Consider the following 12,396-nt stretch of genomic DNA (forward strand, 5'->3'; position numbering starts at 1 on the left):
ACGAAGGACTTCCTTCAGTTTCACCCCACCCAGAGACCAGCAAAGCTGAGATATATAGAGATGGCTAGGAATAAGGAAGCAGAGCAGAGGATACCAGTATCAGCCATGCAGTGGGACTGACTGCTATTCCCAGTGACCTGCACTGCAGAGGATCCCAGCAGCTTTCTCCATTGAAGAAACGGCCAACACAACCACCACAGAACCCCTGCAAATTTCACTAGTTTTCACCCCACAGGTATTTGTGTTCTCAGCTGCCAGCCACCTGAGTCCTTTCCTACTCCCTCCTCCACACCAGAAAGCAAGATATGCACCAACAGCTAGCCAGACCTCTCCAGCTCTATGAGTTCAAGATGCCAGCCTAGACCCATACAGATGCCCCCCACCAAAATGTCTGTCCTTGGGCCAGCTGTGAAACTGCACACCAGCAGCTTGATGCCCATCACCAACCTCCACTGCTTAATGTGCACTGTGATGAGATCCTGCGGCCAAAAAAGGGCATCCTGTTACTGGCCTACACCACTAGACTCACCAGCAGGTAGCCCCTCCAGCTGTGTACCTGTATGCCCCCAGCCCAACTCCAGACACCAGCTTCCACTGTTCTGTGCCTGTGGCAAGACCCTGCAGCCACCATAGTGCATACCAGAAGCCAGGGCCCCCACAGCTGCTTGTGGGTCTGGCTCTGTCTCCTGTAACTGTCTTACATCTCTGGGCTCACTTGCAGCTGTCTCCTGTAGTTGTGCACCTGAACATCTCAGGCCTGACTCCCCTCACTGGCCTCCATTGCCTTATGTGCCTTATGTGTGCCCATGGCAAGTAGCGCACATGGACAACCAAGGCGCACACGGTTGCTTTGGGGGCCAGATTCAACCCTACTTCCTTCACTGGCCTGCACCACTGGGCTCACCTGTAGCTAGCTCCTCAAGTTATGCACCTGCACAACCCCAGCCTGATTAACTTTGTTTGCCTCCACTGCCATGCATGTGCCCATGGGGAGACCCTGCAGCCCCAGGCGTGCATGCTGATAGCCAGGGCCACAAAACTCCTTGTGGGCCCGGCTCAAACCCCTGTCTCCTGTCACTGACCTGCTCTACTGGGCTTGCTTGCAACTAGCCACTTCAGCTGTATACCTGCACCCTGCTGGCCCAACTCCTGTAACCAGCTTGCACTGCTGTGCACACACCTATGGCAAGACCCTGCAGCCACAAGGGTGCATGCTGACGGCCAGGGCCCCTGCAGCTGCCAGTTCATCCACAGTTGGCCCTGGCTTCCACTACGATGTGTGTCTCTGTAACTGGTACCTGCCACTACACAGACATCTGCAGCTGACTCCCCAGCCAACTGTGTGCATACCACTGGCTCCAGACTTCGCTGCTGTCTGCCCTGGTTGCTGGCTGATGCATCTGGTGGCAATCACTGAATACCTCCTGCAGCACTTACCAAGACCACTCGGTTGTTGATATTGTGCACACTAACACACTGAACTAAGACATCATGCTCCTCTGGTCCTGGAGAGGTTATACCTGCACTTGGTACCCTGTGCCATTAAACCTGGAGTCACAGCATGGTCTAGTGTACCTCAACTGCAGGTGAATGTCTTTCCTTACCAAAGTCAATCCATAATGATTGGAAGGGGAGACTGCTTCTTCAAATGGGCCTACATCTACACAAAGCTATGAAAGAATCACAAAGAATCAGGGAAACATGACACCACCAAAGGAACCCAGTCAACTTTTAGTAACTGCTCCAAAGAAACAGAGATACAGGAATTGCCTAACAAAGAATTCAAAATAATTGTTCTAAAGATACTCAGAGAGCTACAAAAGAACAGAAATAAATAATTTAATGAAATCAGGAAAACAATACAAGAACAAAATAACAAGTTAAACACAGAAATGGAAAGCATAAACAGGAATCAAACAGAAATTTTGGAGCTAAAGAATACAATGACTAACTGAAGAACTCAATACAGAGCTTCTACAGCTGACTGGGCCAGGCAGAATTTTTAATACTTTTGTCTTTTTTATACTAGAGTTAAAAGTAATTTATGTACCAATATTCCAGTTTAGAGTACTCTGAATTTGACTATATAATTACCTTTACAGTAAGTTTTATACTTTCATATGTTTTCATGTAGCTTATGAGTGTCCTTTGATTTCAACTTGAACTCCATTTAGCATTTCTTGCAGGACAGGTCTAGTGGTGATGAACTCCCTGAGCTTTTGTTTATTTGGGGATGTCTTTATGTTTCCTCATTTTGGTAGGACATTTTTGCTGGGTATAGTAATCTTTTTTCCTTTCAGTATTTTGAATATATCATCCCATTCTGTCCCAGCCTGCAAGGTTTCTGCTGTGAAATCACTCATAACCTTATGAAGGTCCCCTTGTATGTGATGCGTCCCTTTTTTCTTGTTGTTTTCAAAATCCTCTCTGTCTTTGTCTTTTGACAATTTCATTATGTGTCTCGTTGAAGAGCTCGTTATGTCCAGCCTAGCTGGGGTCCTTTGGGGATCTTGGATTGGGATGTTCATTTCTCTCCCCAGATTTGGAAAGTTTTCTGTCATTTTTGAAAATAAGCTTTCTGCCCCTTTCTCTTTTTCTGCTCCTTCAGCAACTCCTATATTGCATATGTTGATTCTCATTTTTTTTCTATTTCTTCCTCTGACTGAATAATTCCAAATGATGTGGCTTTGAGCTTGCTGATTCTTTCTTCCGTTTGACTGTGTCTGCTTTGAAGCTCTCTATTGAATTTTTCAGTTTTGTCATTATGTTCATCAGCTTCAAAATTTATTTGGTTCTTTTTAATAATTTCTTTCTTGAACTTCTCATTTTGTTTATGTACTGTTTTCCTGATTCTGTTTTCTAACTCTGTTTCTTGTAACTCACTGAGCTTCTTCAAGATAATTATCTTGAATTCTTTTTCAGGCAGTTCTTAGATTTCCATTTCTTTAGAGTCAGTTACTGGTGCTTAATTTTTTTCCTTTGATGGTTTCATGGTTCCCTGATTCTCTGTGATCCTTGTACTTGCATTGGTGGTATTGCACATTTGAAGAAGTAGGCATGTTTTCCATTCTTTATGGACTGGCTTTGGCAGGAAAATCCTTTCACCAGTCAGCCTAGCCAGACATTCTGGGTAGGCTGGCTGGAATGGTCCATGGGTAGGCCTTCTGCTGGAATCTGTGTGTGGACAGGCCAGGTGCCTGGATCCTCAAGAGCCAGCCTGGCACTCAGGTTTGCAGCAGCAAGCCTCGTTCCTGGGTCTTGGAGCCTAGGCCCATGGGGGTCAGCCTATTTCTATGATCTACTTGGATTGGTCTGGAACCTGGGTCTGATAGGGTGGGCCTGGAGCCTGGTTCCACAGGTGTGGACCTGGACCATGGGTCCTGGAACCTGTGTCCATGAGGATCAGTCTGATTCCATGATCTACAGGGGTTGGTCTGGAGCCTGCGTCTATGGGAGAAGGCCTAGAGCCTGGGTCTGCAAGAGTGGGCCTAGACACTGGGTTAGTAGGTGCCAACCTGGCATTGAAGCAGACCTAGAGCTTGAGTCCTCTGAGGCAAGCCTGTCTCAAAGTATTTTTTGATTTCACTTGTAAATTCTTCTTGACCCATTGGTGGTTTAAAGAGTATATTACTTAATTTCCATATATTTGTGAACATCCAGCCATCTTTCTGTTATTGATTTCTAGTTTCATTTCCTCATGGTCAGATAATAATGTTGAATGACTTCAATATTTTAATTATACTGAGACTTGTTGTATTGCCTAACAGAGGATCTATCCTGGAAAACATTCCACGTACATTTGAGAATATGTGTATCTTGCTGTTGGGTGGTGTTCTCTGTATATGTTTTTTTGGCCTAATTTTTATATTGTTATCTGGATATTCTAATTATTAACTAAAGCTCTGTTTAGTTATTCTAACCATTATTAAAAATGGGGTGTTAATGTTTCCAACTATCATTATAGACTGTATTTGTCCCTTCACAACTGTCAATTATTTGCTTTAAACTTTTGGGTATCTGTTCTTTGGTACATATATGTTTACAAATGTATTTTCTTGAAGGGTTGAAACTTTTATCAATATGTAATATCCTTTTTTTCTTGTAGCAGTTTTTGGGTTAAAGTATTTTTGTCTGATATTAGTATACCTACCTCAGCTCACTTTTGGTTACTATGTGCATGGCATATATTTTATCCATCCTTTCATTTTCATTTCATTATCCATCCTACCCATTTTCCATTTGTGTCTCTGGGTCTAAAATGAGTCTCCTGTAGACAGCATATAGTTGAATCATTCTTTTCATCCATTCTAACAATCTCTGCTTTTAATTAGAGAGTTTAATCCTTTTACATGTAAAGTAATTATCAGTAAGGAAGGACTTTTGCCATTTTCTTATTTCTTTTCTATATATCATGTACATTTTTAGTTCCTCAATTCCTTCATTACCTTCTTTTATTATTAATCACTGTTTCTTATTGTACCATTTTGATGTCCTCTACTATTTTTCCATATATTTAATATTTTTTCCTTAGTAATTTTCTTGGGTGTTACAGTTAACATCTTACCTTTAAGTTTTTAATTGATGCCAATTTTGATTCAATAGTATACAATAACTCTGCTCCTTTACACCTCTATCCCTCCTTTACGTTGTTTTTGTCATAAATTATATCTTTATACATTGTATGTACATTAACATATCTTTATTGTTTTATGCCTTTGTCTTTTAACTCATTTAGGAAAATACAAAGAGGAATTACAAAAAATATGCAATACTACTGGCTTTCATATTTAATTGTGTGGCTACCTTTAACACTGTTCTTTATCTTGTCCTGTGTATTTGCACTACTTTATAGTGGTTTTTTTTTTTTTTTTGTATGCAGGAACTGCCAAAGTTTTAGTGTTTAATAGCACAACTGACCAAGGTCCAAGACGTGAATTTACCATGTTCAGGAAACATGGGAGGCAGGGGAGGGAAATCACTCTATAAACTAACTCTATAGTATGTGGTAAGAAGAATGCACACTTTATAATATAAAACCTGTCTACACATAGTAGTTAGTTACAAAAAGCCATCTGTCTTCTCTTGGCTTGTCAAAAGGGTGTTCCAGATTCCAGTGCAGATGAGCAACCTTCAACTCTTCTGTGTGGCAGGGATCTTGTTTTCCCCGTCCAGCTTTTCCACCCCGGCCTGTGTCATGAGGTCTGTGATGTTTTTCTCTAGGTCATCAATGCGACTGCTCATGTCATCAATTCTTCCAATGATCTGGTCGGACATGATCTGAAGTTTATCTTGCATCTGTTGCAGGAGTGTCTGCACCACCAAGGTGAGATCTTGCACGGTCTTGGGTTCTGGCTCTGCCATCTCCCCGGTTCCCAGCTTGGCGGTGCTGTCTCAGACGGTCACCTACACTTCCGTTTGTCCGTGCAGACCTATAGTGTTTTTTTTTCATTTTGGCCTGGAGAACTCCCTTTAGCATTTCATTAGGGCAAATATATTAATGACAAACTCTTTAGTTTTTATCTGGGAATGTCTTAATTTCTGCTTCATTTTTCAATGGTAGTTTTGCCAGATATTGAATTTTGGGTTGAGCAGTTGTTTTTTTTTTCCTATAGCACTTTTAATATATCATCTCACTGCCTTCTGGCCTTCATGTTTTCTAAAGAGAAGTCACCATTATTTTACTAAAGATACCTTGTACACGATGAGTCACTTCTTTCTTGATGCTTTCAAAATCTTCTCTTTGTGTTTTGCTTTTGAAAATTTGACTAATGTGTTTCAGTGTGATCTCAGAATTTATACTACTTGGAGCTCATTGAGCCTCTTGTCTGTTTTAATTTATATCTTTTATCAAATTTAGCAATGTAAGAGTCATATATCCCCCACAGAGGACCCAGTCCAACTGGATAAGGGAGCTTCAAGCTGTGCTTATCCAATCAGCACCATAGCACCTATCAACAATCATCTTGAGGGACAAAGGGCAGTCAATAATTGTCCTGATTTTGAAATACTTTTGGAAACTCTAAAATCTTTATGAGTATAGATGCCTCTGGCAACAAACTTGTACTAAACAAACCTCTTAGATTATATGTACAAACTGCTTCACAAAAGCTTTGTTGTCTGATTATTACTTAACTAAATATTCCACTTCTGTCCTCCAAGCAATACCTAACTCATATTTCACCTTGTATGTAAAAGCTCCAGCTACAAAATGCCATAAGAATCTCTTGCTTTTTCTGTGTACTTATATTCCCCATGATGAGTGATACCCAATTGGGAAATCCCTACAAACTGCCTTCATTTATTCTTTAGCTTTACCATGTGTATAAATCTCGTTTCCTTAATCAGACTGCAAGCTGGAACTGTTCCCAAGTTCTCTTATATCAAACACAGAATCTAGAAACTAGTAGGCAGTTTACAGCCTTGATAGTTATAGAAAAAATTATCCTGCTAAGACACTGATTTGCTTCTACAATCCAGATTGCTTTTAGTCATCTGCCAAGCCTGAAGCTGAGAATAACAATGACTTTTCTTCTATTACCTTGCTACTGTGTTGCCACAGGGATACATGTTTTAAACAGATTTCCCCTTTTTATTTAACACCTAGTTAATTTCAGATCATCTGCAAAAAAATTCTCAGTTCTCCAAAGGGTCTCCTTCCATAAATTCTGATTTTCCAACAATTGGGGATTTATTTTGAAGTGAATTATTAAAGATTTTCACTGAGGGAACATTCTCTTTGTCTTTTGCTTCAGTGATCTCTGCCTGGAAAGACTACACAAGGGGAAAGTGAAAGTTTAATTGGCAATGAGCTTAAAATCATTGAATATTAAATCTAGGTAACATTTTCACCAATATTGTTTACCTATTGGAAATGGTAAAATTGATAAATCAGCTAGAACAGCATGTTACAGTAGCAAGAACCATATACTCTAGTAGTGTGATAGGACTGGTTTGAGCACAAACTCTAACATCTTTTTAGTTTATTTATTCAAAGAAAGTTGTAGAGTTGTTTACTAACAGTCTTTTAGATAAAAATTTGGAGAAGTTAAAGTACTTAACTACAAAATATCTGTTGCCTTACTTGTAAAATGAGGATGATAATAATCACTACCTCACTGAGTTACAGTGAAGATTAAATGAAATGATTTGTGCAATGGCTTCGAGCACACAGTTTGCCACATAGTCGATTCTCAATAAACATTAAAAGGGAAGTGATAATAAAAACTAATCCCCTTACTTCAAAGTTGAAGTAAATGATTCTCAGAGAGATAAACTAACTTGTTTGAAGTTTCAAAGTTAGTAAGGGGGCAGTCTTAGAGCTGGAGGCCAATCAGTCAATAAATATTTAGTAAGTTAAAGTATACTTTCTTACATGAAAAACTTCATCCATAAAATTTATTTCTCAATTTAGATGAACTGCTTATTATTCACATTTGTGACAGGACTGCCATGAATGTCCATTTACATTTTTACCTGTTTATCACTAGGGTAAAATTAAAACAACAGCAACAAAAGTTACTGCAAGTTTTTGTCCCACTGCTTTCCTGTGCAAGGCTGACTAATATTTTAACCTAAGTTTAAAAAAGATATTCCACTCATAATTCATCCTTTCAAGCATATTAAAAGAATTTAAGATTTTTTAAAATACATTCTTTTTTAATGAAAATAAATGTCTCTTTTCTTACCATTTCCCCACATGTACATTCTAGCTACATGAACATGTGAATGCATGGAAGGGACACATTGTTTCATTAATTTTTTTCATTTTTCCTTCCTTTCTTTTGATCTATTTATTTTTTAAAATTTTATTTATTTATTTACTTATTTACTTATTTATTTATGGCTGAGTTGGGTCTTTGTTGCTGGGCACGGGCTTTCTCTAGTTACGGCGAGCAGGGGCTACTCTTGATTGTGGTGGCTTCTCTTGTTGTGGAGCATGGGCTCTAGGCATGCGGGCTTCAATAGTTGTGGCTCATAGGCTCTAGAGTACAGGCTCAGTAGTTGTGGTGCATGGGCTTAGTTGCTCCGTGGCATGTGGGATCTTCCTGGACCAGGGCTCAAACCCATGTCCCCTGCATTAGCAGGCGGATTCCTAACCACTGCACCACCAGGGAAGCCCTCTTTTGATTTATTTTTATTGCTTTATTATTCTAATCGTTTCTGTATTCTTTGCTCTTAAAAAACTGTTTTTTCCACAATTATAAAATGAGTTAAGACAACAAGAAAAGGAAGTCTTCTATGCTCACTATTCAGTACTGCAATAAATGTACAAGAAAAATCAATAAGATATCTGGTTTCAATTTTGACATATAAGGAGCTTGCAAGTAGCCCAATTCCTCCTAACAAGTAAAAAGCTGAACAAATTGAAAAATCAACAACTCCTCTTAGATCCATAAGTGAAGTAAGGTCACAGGACAAACCATGGCACCCAAAATTGGAGAGACAACAGGCAAACCCAGAGAATCACACTCACCAGTGCAAAACCCACAAGCAGAAATCCCTGTGGGAACCAGTGCTGAGGTAGGAAAACATGAACCATAATTGAAAAATTGCTGGAGGCCCAGTGTAGGCAAGTCTGAGAAATAAAAGCTCCAAGAAAATCCAGTCATTGGAGGAGGAGCACACTTTTATGAGTTCTAACTCCAGGAGCTTAACCAGGTTCTCACAGCAAATATCAGTGAAAACATCCCCTCAGGCTTCTGTGAGGGAGAGGGGAAAAGGATCCATTTTAAAACACAACACAGCATTCTGGCTTCCTAAACAAGTTCTGTCCTCAGCAGAAACAATATAACCAGAACTTAACTTACTGGGGTTTTAACCTAACTTAATTGACCTAGGGGAAGGGAAATACCCAACTCGAGCCACCTCTAGCCTTCTACATGGGGGAAGGGAAATACTCAGCTCCTGCATTTTCCAGCCATCCTGTCTCAACTAAGAGAAAGGGAGAAAACTGAGAAGCATGTTTGATATTTACAGTGCAGAGGAACAGGCTCACTAAAAGACTGAGACCTAATCATAGGACTATAGAACTTCCCCTCCCTGCACACCGTACCACCACAATAGTAAAGGCTATTTATGGCAGTTCCTTTTAATCTAGTACATGTCCAGATATCAAGAAAAAAATTACAAACCACACTAAAAGGCAAAAAACACACTTTTAAAGGACAGAGCAAGCATTGGGACTAAAATCAGATATAACAGGGCTATGATTAATATGCTGAGGGCTCTAATGAATAAAATGCACAACATGCAAGGATAAATGGGTAAAGTAATTAGAGTGATGGTAATTCTAAGAACCAAAAAAGAGATGGTAGAGACAAAAACCCACTATAACAGAAATGAAGAATGCCTTTGGTGGGCTTATTAGTAGACTGGACATAGCTGCTGAGGAAATAATCTCTGAGCTTGAGAATATCTCAATAGAAAACTCAAAAACTGAAAAGCAAGGAGGAAAAATACTGAAAGAAACAAAACAGAATATCTAATAATTTTGGGTCGACTAAAAAAGGTGTAACACACATGTAATGGGAATACCAGAAGGAGAAGAAAGAGAAAAAGAAACAGAAGAAATATTTGAAACAATGACTGAGAATTTCCTGAATTTAATGTCAGACACCAAACCATAGATCCAGGAAACTCAAAAAACACCAAGCAGGAAAAAATGTTTATAAAACTACATCAAGGCATGTTTAAACTTCAGAAAATCAAAGGCAAAGAAAAAATCCTGAAAGAAGCCATGGGAAAAAAACCTATAAAGGATCATAGATAAGAATTATATCTGACTTTTACCCAGAAACCATGCAAGTAAGAAGAGACTGGAGTAAAATATTGAAAGTGTTGAGAGAAAAAAAATAACACTGACCTAGAATTCTGTACCACATGAAATTATCCTTCAAAAGTCAAACAGAAATCAAGACATTCTCAAGCAAAAATTGAGAGAATTTGTTGCCAGTACATCTGCCTTGCAAGAAATGTTCAAAAAAATTTTTTAGAGAAAACAAAATGATATAGGTCTGAAACTTGGGCATACATTAAGAAAGGAAGAGCATCAGAGAAGGAAATAAGTGAAGGTAAAATTAAAACATTTTGTTTTTTTCATTCATAATTGATCTGACAGATGACAGTTTGTTCAAAATAATAACAACAATGTATTTAATTATGTATGCTTAAGGTATATGCTTATACACTATATATGAAGTGAAATAAATGACAGCAATGATACAAGGGATGGAAGGGAAGAATTAGGATTGTTATTCTAAGGCACTCACACTACTTCACTCTGAACATCGAGTCTAAATATATCCATAGGAGATAGATCATTAGAGAAGATCAAAAAAAAAAAGACCCAACTATATGTTGTCTACAAGAAACCCACTTTAAATATAAAAACGCATACAGATTAATAGTAAATGAATGGAGAAAGATGTACTATGCTAATACTAATTGAAAGAAAGTGGGAGTAGCTATGTTAATTTCAGACAGAGGAAGCAAAGTTATTAGGAATAAAGAGGGACATTGCATAATGATAAAGGAGTCAGTTCTCCAAGAAGCCATAACAATCCTTTAATGTGTATGTGCATAATAGCAGAGCATCAAAATACTTGAAGCAAAAATTTATAGAACTGTAAGAAATAAATTAATCCTCTATTATAGTTGGAAACTGCACATCCCTCTATCAGAAATGGAAAGATGCAGCAGGCAGAATATTTGTAAGGACATAGTTGAATTAAAAAACACCATCAATCAACTGGATATAATTGGCATCTACAGACTACTTTATCTAACAACAGCAGAATACATATTTTTCTCAAACTCATAGGAACATTCACCATGATAGACCACACTATGGGCCATTAAACGTACCTTAGCATATTTAAAAGAATAGAAGTCATACAAAGTCTGCTCTCATACCAATGATTAAGGAAATTAATAATAGGAAGATAGTTGGGAAATCCCCAAATACTTGGAGCTTAAACAAAACACGTCTAAATAACATATGAGTCAAAGAAGACATTTTAAGAGAATTTAAAAAATAGTTTGAACTAAGTGAAAATAGAAACAGAACTTATCCAAATTTGTGAGATACACTGAAAGTAGTGCTTAGAGGGACATATATAGCATTGAATGCATATATTAGAAAAGAAGAAAGATTTAAAATGAATTATCTTAGTTTCCACCTTAGAAATCTAGAAAAAGAAGAGCAAAAAATCAAACAGAAAATAATTATAAAAATGAGAGCAGAAATCAATGAAATTGAAAATAGGAAATCAATAGAGAAAAACCAATGAAATAAAAAATGAGTTCTTCAGAAAGATCAATGAAATAAAAAAGCCTCTAGCAAAGCTAACTAAGAAAAAAAGAGATAGGACACAAATTAGTAATATCAGAAATGAAAGAGGGGATATCACTACACATCCCATGACATTTAAAGGATAATAAAGGAATATTATGAACAAGTCTGTGTCCACAAATTTGGTAAGCTAGGTGAAAGGGACTGATTTCCTCAAAGACACAATCTGCCAAACCTCACACAAAAAGAAATACACAATCTGAACAGACCTCTATTAAATAAATTGAATCAATAATTAATTACTTTCCAAAACAGAAAGGACCAGGCCCAGATGGGTTCACTGGTGAATTCTACCAAACATTCAGGGAAGAAATTATACCAATTCTATACATTCTTTTCCAGAAGATGGAAGCAGAGAGAATACTTCCTAACTCATTCTATGAGGCCAAGATTAGCCCCAAACCAAAACCAGAAAAAGACATTATAAGAAAAGAAAACTACAGGCCAGAATCTCTCAAGAACGTAGATGGAAAAGTCATTAAAAAATTAGCACATCAAATCCAACAATGTATAAAAAAATTATACATCAAGACTAAGTGGGATTTATCCCAGGCATTCAAGTTGGTTCAACATTTGAAAATCAATTACTGTAAATCCATCACATTAACAGTCTAAAGAAAAATTACATGCTCATATCAATGGATGCAGAAAAACATTTGACAAAATCCAATATCCACTCAAGATAAAAATTCTCAGTAAACTATGAATAGAGGGGAACTTCCTCAAATTGATAAAAATATCTACAAAAATCCATAGCTGACGACATACTTAATGGTGTGAAACTTGAATCTTTCTCACTAAGATCAGGAACAAGGCAAAGATGTCCTCTCTTACCACGTGTTTTCAACTTCATACTGGAAGCTTAGCTAATACAATAAGATAAGTAAAGGAAATTAAAAGTATACAGATTTGATAGGAAAAAATAAAACTGTCCTTGTTTACAGATGACGTGACTGTGTATGTAGAAAGGCAAAAAAACCTCCTGGAACTAATAAACAATATAGCAAAGTTGCAGGATACAAAAGTCAATTGTTTCCCTAAATACC

The 12,396-nt window shown here is 37.8% G+C and overlaps 1 protein-coding gene across 1 annotated transcript; it reads right to left on the bottom strand.

Moving 5' to 3' along the window:
* Positions 1 to 4,883: 4,883 nt before the first annotated feature.
* LOC132357477 (heat shock factor-binding protein 1-like) lies at positions 4,884 to 5,423 on the bottom strand. The gene has a single exon (XM_059910960.1). The coding sequence runs from the start codon at positions 5,359 to 5,361 to the stop codon at positions 5,131 to 5,133; it is 231 nt and encodes a 76-aa protein (XP_059766943.1). The 5' UTR covers positions 5,362 to 5,423; the 3' UTR covers positions 4,884 to 5,130.
* Positions 5,424 to 12,396: the final 6,973 nt, after the last annotated feature.

The sequence above is a fragment of the Balaenoptera ricei genome, chromosome X (assembly GCF_028023285.1).
Source record: "Balaenoptera ricei isolate mBalRic1 chromosome X, mBalRic1.hap2, whole genome shotgun sequence".
NCBI classification, from domain to species: Eukaryota; Metazoa; Chordata; class Mammalia; order Artiodactyla; family Balaenopteridae; genus Balaenoptera; species Balaenoptera ricei.

Excerpts from the sequence above, each read along its gene's own strand:
- LOC132357477 (XM_059910960.1), bottom strand. The coding sequence starts at position 5,361 with ATGGCAGAGCCAGAACCCAAGACCGTGCAAGATCTCACCTTGGTGGTG.